The sequence below is a fragment of the Octopus bimaculoides genome, chromosome 2 (genome assembly GCF_046866305.1).
Source record: "Octopus bimaculoides isolate indiv1 chromosome 2, ASM4686630v1, whole genome shotgun sequence".
Classification (NCBI taxonomy): domain Eukaryota; kingdom Metazoa; phylum Mollusca; class Cephalopoda; order Octopoda; family Octopodidae; genus Octopus; species Octopus bimaculoides.
The window spans coordinates 163386317-163395096 of NC_142929.1; the positions used below are offsets into that span (position 1 = coordinate 163386317).

Below are 8780 nucleotides of genomic sequence, written 5' to 3' on the forward strand. Positions count from 1 at the left end.
CACTGTTACCTTTATGTGCCAGTGTATGACATTTAACACTGAATATCAATCTCCTGTATACATTTATATATGTTTATAATATGTAACTGATCTACACTGTTACCTGAGTATTTATATAACTTCTGTACTGAATCCTTCATTTTCAGGTTCGAGGAATTGGTTATTGTGGCTTCTATCGTCTGCCCTTGCCAGATAGCTCCGAAGAAGCCAAAGTTGTCAAATCTAAGAAAAAAGAAAGTGGATCCGAAGATAAAAAAAGTGATGGTACTGCTGATGAAACTGCTAAATCTGAAGTAATTAAAACAGTTTCAATTTTATTCATTTCTAATCTTTCAATTGATAGAATTAGCTGAGTGGATTAGCATCAGAGATTGTTGCATTGTCACTTTGGACAGGACAGTATACAGATAGAAAGTATGGGGAACAAGCTTCAGGTTGCCTGGGAATGTTGTTTGCAAATGACTGGTGTCTTATCCCAAGATTTATCCTCTTGTTCATTTGATGCTAATGAATGTGAACTGAGGGCACAATCAGCAACTTGCTGTATTCCATCATGGTTAATTAGTGCAATCAATCCTTTAAGATTGTTAAAAAAAACCTTTTGTGTATAGAGACATCCACATTTCCATCCAACTACAGTTATTGTTTAGCCCTAATACTGGTCAGTTCTAATTTAAAAAAAAAACTGATCTAAGGCATTCCAGCTATGACCATATGATTTTTTTTAGGGCATAATGTATCAAGATTATATTACCTTCTTTTTTAAGATATTTTAGTTGCTATTTCTAGTAGATCGTGTAGCCATAGAAGTACCCTCATTGGCTCTTTTGTTTTCCAGTAGATGAGAACAATTTAGTGGTAATAGTTTAGCAAATGTTGTGGTTGCTGAATAAACTGAATGTGTTGATATTGTTGTATCTTTTGTACAGTGATTACCATGTAAAAATATATGCTCTTTGTAAACAATTTTTAGTCCTAATTTCTCTAGGGAAAAACATGAATGTTACAGTTTAATTCTGATCCCCTTTAAACTTGAATCCTTGTATTCATGTAAAAGTATCTATTTTCGCTCATGTAGCAGGTACCACAGAACAAATGTCTTTGCTTCACATACTTTTTTAACAATGATTTGGATAGAGTTGTGACCATTTCATACATTCTCTCATAATTTCATTTCCCCCTCCCCTTCAAAACAAAAGCATTATAGGTCATCAAGGAAGTTTCTACATATGTTCTTGACCTGCTAGAAATAGCAGCTAAATCTCCTAAAAATCAAACTACCATATTCTAAAAAAATTACATTAGATAAATTAGCTTTACATCTACTAGTCTGATTAAAATACAGAAATGATCTCAGCTGAATGCCTTTACACGTTGCTCTGCTGAATAAAGACTGGCCAAGGATTAAACAGCAACATCAGAAGAAAATAAAATACCTAAGTGCCTCTGAGAAATCTGTGAAAAATACTTGAACAGTGGTTGAATGACAGACATACTACAGTTGTCATCCAAGCTTATCCATTCATATCCCACTTCGGCTGTTACATTAACTCATTAGACAAAATATTCAACTCTGCTTCAGGATTAATGCATTTTCTTTCATTTAGCCTAGTCACTGGGAAATTTTGGGGGGAGTAATGTGAACACATTAGCACTTTTGGTATCTGTGAGACTATTGTCTCACACAACAGAATACAATTTGTGTGTTTCTTTGTTGCTTTTACTGAGCCACCCAACACAGTCCATGGTGTAAAGTACCTGAGACCATTTTATTTATTTTGTGTTGTCCAACATTTTTTAATAATCTTTTCACTCCACCTCTTTTTTTCTTTTTTTGTTCTACTCCTTTTTTAAAATTATATAAGCCTCAGATTTAGTAATAGCAAATCCAAATTATTTTGAAATACAACTAAGAGGTGGACTTTGAACTGGCTGTTTCAATTTCCAAGTGTCTAAGCAATCAAACAGCAGTACTGAAAGCAGTGATTTCTAGAAAGAAAATGAAACAAAGGCCTTTAAAATATTTCTCTTCCAAAATTTTGAGAACAAACTGCATCCCATCAGTCATCATCATGATTAAAACCCATGGATTATTTACTTTGGTTCATTCCAGAACTAATTGCTGCACAAAATGTAAACAAAGGGAAGAAGATAAACTGCATGAAATTAATTATTTTTGTCATAAATGGCATTTAGTAAGTAAGCTATATAATATCATATTGACTAATAACTCATTTTATGCAGTGATATTTCAACAAAATTTAAATGACGTTCAGGTTTTACCTGTAATTAAAGTAGATTTGAGACAAAAATTCTGGAAAAGATTTATGTTAGAACCTGTTGCTAAGTCATTTGAAACACTCGGGTGTATTTTAGTTAACAATATAGTAACAAAAGGGTTAGGATAGAAGTTTTTGAAAGATGTTTTATTTTGTTTGTTATTTTAATATCAGGATGCTGGTGAGAACGGTAGTGATGAGAAAAAAGATGATGGCGATAAAGCCACTGATGAAACTGAGAAAAAGACCAGGAAGAGAAAGTCCACAAAAGATGATTCTAGTAAGACAGCTAAAAAGTCAAGGAAAGCGAAGAAAGGTGATTAAATTGGTGTTTTTTATAAAGTCTAAGGTGTGTTTAATGTCAGTGACCAAATAACATGGTTTCTGATAATCATGCTGGATTTCATTTTAGAAGTTTTAAGACACAGTTTCAATCCCACTAACACCTTGGACATGTGTAGCCTTGGGTTAACCAAAGTCTTGTGAGTTAAATTTAGTAAAGACAAGCCCATTGGATGTAGGCGGGGTTGCAGAATCGGTGCATCATATAAAAATAACTTGTGGTATTCACTTACTTCCCTTTAAGTCCAAGTCAACTTTGCCTGTCTTCCAACCAATCAACAAAAACCCTTGTAGGTGGTACTTCAGTGTTGCTGCAGTCTAACGACTGAAAGCAGTCAATGCATAAAAGAATGTGAACTCATGGTTTCCATATTTATAAATGTGTACATGTTCTGGTAACTAATACACTCAGCTATTTCTTCATTTGATTCCTTAAAGATATTGCTCCATTTATGTAGTTACATTTCCTCCTGTTACATTTCATTTTGGATTTGATGAACATGTTTGTTCTTCAACTTAGCTGCCAAAACTTCTGTTTTATTATCAAACTGTCCTAGAGTTTTAAATATTTGGCGGTAACCAAGATGTCGGAGCACTGCTGGAATTGACACATCTTTCATTCCTTTTTGGTGGTTCATGTCTTTGGAATGAAATGTTGCCAGAATAATTTATATTTAAACAAATGCACCAATAGAGAGCAGTGTCTCTATTAAACTAAATAATTATTTAAAACTGGAATAAGCTCAATCGTTGAGGTGATAAATAGTTCCAGTACTTCTATCTAAATATATAACAGAAGACAAACTCATTAATTTGTTGATAGTTGCCATTTGTTACTGTTTTGTTTCTAATCCATGAAAACCTTTACATATATGTGTGTTTGTGTGTCTCATGCACATCACAATGTAAATCAGAACTGAAATAAATTAAAATATATTTACACACATATTTGTATAATGTTAATTAGACTATTAAAGGTTAGAGTGCTGATATATTTGTAGCAGTATCTTCACTGATTAATAGTTTTGAGTTAAAATATGTTGTCTTAAAAGAGCAGCATATGTTTAGTGTATAACTAATAGCATAATTCTGCTGTGCAGGAAAAAAGAAAAAGAAGCCAAAACATAGTACAGAGCTGAAGATTGAAGACACGTTTCCGCTAGCCATTACTTTCATGTCAGAACCTAAAGAAGCATCAGTGTCTCGGATTAAGCGTTATATCCAAGACTTTTATCCAGATGTCAATGCTGAAGTGAGGTAAGATTAATTAATTTAATGAAATTATTAAAAGTTTTTCCCAGTTGTATTTCTTTGCAGTTACAGCAAGTTCAAGAGAATAAGTATGATTCTTGTCAGTCAAGATTGACTAGGTTTGATTGATTTTTCAATTGACTTTTAAGTTTAACTTGAGCTGTGAATTTCCCTTGGAAAAACAAGAAGTTACAACATCCCATTTTCCCTGCTCCCTAAAAGTGTAAGAAAATAATATCCTAATAAATATTGATACATTTCAAAATGAAAGCTTAATTAGTTTATTTTGAAATGTATCAATATTTATTTGGATATTATTTTCCTTGTTTCACTGTTATGGTAATTTCTTGATATTATCGATAATATTTGGATATTGTTGGAGCAAACATTTTCTGTATCTATCAGCTGTATTGTAAGGTTAAAGTTTTTTCTTAATCAAATATGTTTTACCTTGAGGCACAATTCAACAGCCCCTATAAAAATACATTAGAATAACCTAAGTGTGAAATAAAAGAATGTATGTGTGTCTTGACAAGAAGTAATTTTGTTTTTCAAAATATTGTTGAATGTCTAAAACATCTGCAGTTATAAGGTTTACAGTTATTTTTTCCATGTTAATGTATTTAGCTTTTCATATTTGGTTGTTTGGAGTTAAATTTCAATAATCTTCCGGAGCTATTACAGAAGGCTTGAGCTTGTGGTCCTGTATTCATAAATGCAGCACTTTGATTCATTAAAATCCTGAAATTATCATTATCATCATCATTCTTTGACATCCTTTTTCCAAGCTGGCATGGGTTGGACAGTTTGACAGGACCTGGCCAGCCAGAGAGTTGTCTAGGCTCCAATTGTCTGTTTTGGGCATGGTTTTTCACAGCTGGATGCCCTTCCTATCACTAACCACTTTACAGTGTGTATTGGGTGATCCTTACGTGCCACCAGCACAGGTGCACTTTGCATAGTACCAGCATGAGTGCCCCCTGTGTGGCACTGGCACCTGCAAGACAAAAATCTCTCAGCTAGGAGAGGGAGTTGGGGTATGGTCGTAAAGGACTTGCCTGTATGTATGGATGGTCGCGATTTTACTTAGCTTAATGTTTCTTCTCAAATACAGCAAATCACCACAAATCCCAGTCTCTTGTCATCTCAGCAAGGTCCAACATCTGAAGATCCTTTCTCACCACTTCATCCCACATCTTCCTGGGTCTGCTCCTTCCACAGGTTCCCTCCACAAATTTTAGTTACAATAATATTTCACAGATAATTAGATAACAAATGATAATTATGCCGTTTATTTCAAAGGCATATCAATAATGTGTAATATGTCTGCTTCTCCATGTAGGTGTGGGTTGGACAGGTCTTTTTTACAGTCAGGTGTCCTTCCTGATACCAACTCTTTTAGTTGTCCCTTGTGCTAGCATGGAAAAAGTGTTTATTCTAAAACTCAGGATATACATGATCTATATATATATGTATGTGTTATTTGTTGTCAGGCTAAAGAAAGCTCTAGAAAAAGGTGTTGAGCGAGGATTATGGGAACAAGTGACTGGAACAGGAGCTTCTGGAACTTTCAGACTTCTTATTGATGAATTCAATCCTGGAAAATGTGAGTAAATAATTCAGACTTTATTTATCTGAGACTCTTTATATCATTGTACTTTCTGATATAAAAGTTTTAAAAGTTGATATACTTTATTTAATATGTACATTTTATATATTGTTTCTATATGTATAGTCAGTTATCATACAGCTTTAACAAACTCTGGATAAAAATTGCCACAGCTATTTGCCAGAGTTTCAGCTGCAAAAATGAAATGTCAGAAATATAGATAATTTATGTATACAAGCCCAGTGTTTCTAATAAAATTACACTGCTTATGTGTTTCAATTAATTCTGAAAATAATCCTGAATTTAAAGAGATTTAGTAAATTAACTTTTTCATTATTAAGCTAGTGCTCGGAACATAATTTTAAAATAAAGTTCTTAAAATGAGCTGTTTTATACCCATAGTATATGGTAGATTTAGATTAAAAAAAGATTAACACTTTATTTAATTGCTGAACTTGTTTCGGTGTGCAACTATCAAATATAATCAGTAATTTTTTTAATGTTTGTTGTTTATCATTGGGCCAGCTGTTTTCAAGCAGATCTGTGGTCAGAGCATTCAAGTTGTGACCATTATATCATAGGCCTACATAGGTATGGTTGAAGGGAATTTGACTGCTATTTCTAGCAAGGTTGTGAATAACCACATGGAGGTTCTTTTCTTGACTTGGAGTGTGCATCATGTTAATTATTTTGATGCTACACATCTAAGTTCAATCAGAACAACAAATGTTTGGTGTTTCACAGAACTAAGATATTCATTGATATATGAACTATATTTCTCTGTTGTTTAGTACCAGTTTAGCTCTGATTAGTTAAAAGCATTCCAGCCATGATCTCATGCTGCCTGTTTTTTAGACATATTGTATCTAGGACTACATTATACAATGTATCCTTCCTGTTTTTAAGACATAAGGATGTAGAGTGACTACAAGAAAGCACTTTTGTTCAATATAGTTTTAAAATTTTGTGTAGTAACACTGAGAGAAAATGCCTTCATGCAATGACTAAATCTCTGTTATTTTGTTTATCATCCAGGTGAAACTGTGGAAGACATGGTATGTCTGGCAATTGTTGCTACTCATGAACCAAAACAAGCTTCTGCTCTGTTAATCAAGCGTTATGTGCAAGAGTTTCATCAAGATTTCAACATTGAGACCCGACCACATCTGTTTAAGAATGCAATTAGTAGAGCTGTTAAGAAAAACATCATCAAGTAATTACTGTTTCTTTTCACTCTCTTCTATGTATACCTTTGTTGTGCTGTACTGCTGAATTGCATTCCATCTAATCTCTGTTCTGTATTGAAGTCATTTTGAAAGGTATGATTATTACAACTGCTACTTTGTCAGTATAAGAAATGATGAAGTGGTCTGGGATACATGTGGTGTGTACTTGTGTATGGATGTGTGGATGCAGCATGGTTGAATTGTTAAGAAACTTGCTTCACAGTCATATAGATCACATAGTCTTATGATGAGTCTGCCTGAAAATATGTTGTAAGGAAATGTCTGTGCAATACCAACTCATTTACACCATAATTTAATGAGGATATTGTTCAGTTCATTGAACAACATCAAAATTCAATGTTGAAACCAGTGAAAATCCTTTTACTTTTGCTATAATTAATGTAGACTTATAAAATTATGTTTTTCGTTGTTTATCGTTTAATATACTAAAAGGTTATTTTATTTCCTCTTTCTAAGGCAATTATCTGGTATTGGTGCCAGTGGTACATTTCAACTATTACTACAATATGGACCGTCCCCTGCCATGTTGGCTGGAAATCAAGAGGCAGATGATGTTGGCCAGGGTAGCAGTGACGATGATGAACCAGCTGAACAGTATTATGTCCGACCAACCAAGTCTCGTGGCCGAGGGCGCGGTGTTAAAATGATTATTGGCAAGAAAGCCAAGCGATGAAATCAGAACTCTTCATCTTTCCTATTAAAGAGTGCCACTTGTCAGTTGTTTCAGATGATATAAAGAAATCAGTATACATACATATTACATGATGCCAACCACATTTTTTACATATTCATCCTGCATCAGGTCACAATCATTACATCTGGCTTTACATGTTGTCACCATCTCCACGTTTCTCAGTTGTCTTAGAGCCATTTTTCATATTTCCTACTCAGACACTCAATCTGTGTGCGTGCGTGCGTGTGTTTAAGATTACTTTTAATCCCCACCCCATTTTGTCAAACAATCACATGAAACCAACAATAAAATATATTCTGTCTTAAATGTATATGTTTTGTAAAAAATAGTTCTAATTTCTATTTAAAACATAATAAAATTATCATTATACTCCACACATACACATCCCCTTTATAATCTCAAATTTAAATTGCATTTATTTATGTTTGATTAACCATCATATTTTGATGGTTATCTGTTTATTTTGATTATTGATTATGCTTTCTTTTAAATTTGTATAATAAAATATATACTTGGTTTATGTAAAAATCTAATCTCAAGTTATAGTTTTATTCCAAATTTCAAAGTCTTTTTGATCTATTGGAAAAAAAGACTTTCATTTTTTTATAAAACTATTTGAAGAATTTTGTGTGGTTTCAAACACTAAAACTTATTATTCATGTTATTAGTATATCTTCATAACTTTTTAACTGATCATATTAGCAAATTTAGTGAGTACTACAAATCAGCACATAGTTTTAGAGAGATCAATATTGGTTGAGTAGCAGACAGTGAACGAAACATTGCAACTTTGTATATTTAACTTGTTTGTGCTTTGTTTTATATTTTTAGTGGTTTATATCTGGTGAGGTGATCATGTAACATATATTTTCATGTGATAACTTTCACTGCATTCTCTCTCCTTCAGTGACTACTTTTTTATCTGTCGCAATCACTGGTGTGTATAATTTATGGAAATGTTTTAAATGGTGTATATGAATCAAGAATGTTGAATATATTCCTTAAACTATCATAGAAAATGAATTTTCAGTTAAAAACGAAAATGTTTCTTTTAAAAAAAAATATAAAAAAAACAAATAAAATAGTTACTGTTTTGATTGTTTCAAAAGCTGTATCGATTATAGTGTTTATATTTTAGTTGTATTCTTTTTTTTAAATTTTCCTTGGGACATCTCCTTTGTAATTAGTATATTTCTTTAATTAGGTAGAGGTAAGGGATAGTTTTGTAGAAAGATCAGATAACGATCTCAATGTTATATATATAACTATTGCAAGTTACAAATGCTATTCAGTTCTTGTGGGCCTAAAATATGCTAGGAATTGTCAGAACTACATAAGATAATGTTTTATCCTCATGG

General features: G+C 32.7%; 1 protein-coding gene across 3 annotated transcripts in view; it reads left to right on the forward strand.

The window, feature by feature from the left end:
* Window positions 1-7955, forward strand: part of LOC106871728 (uncharacterized) — a 29262-nt gene extending 21307 nt beyond the window's left edge. For all 3 annotated transcript variants that reach the window (XM_014918340.3, XM_014918339.3, XM_089347993.1), the window contains exons 6-11: window positions 147-293; window positions 2454-2595; window positions 3722-3878; window positions 5366-5478; window positions 6517-6694; window positions 7185-7955. In XM_014918340.3, the coding sequence (XP_014773826.1) occupies window positions 147-293; window positions 2454-2595; window positions 3722-3878; window positions 5366-5478; window positions 6517-6694; window positions 7185-7401 (954 nt within the window). In that variant the 3' untranslated portion in view covers window positions 7402-7955. The remainder of the gene's footprint in view (window positions 1-146; window positions 294-2453; window positions 2596-3721; window positions 3879-5365; window positions 5479-6516; window positions 6695-7184) is intronic.
* Window positions 7956-8780: the final 825 nt, after the last annotated feature.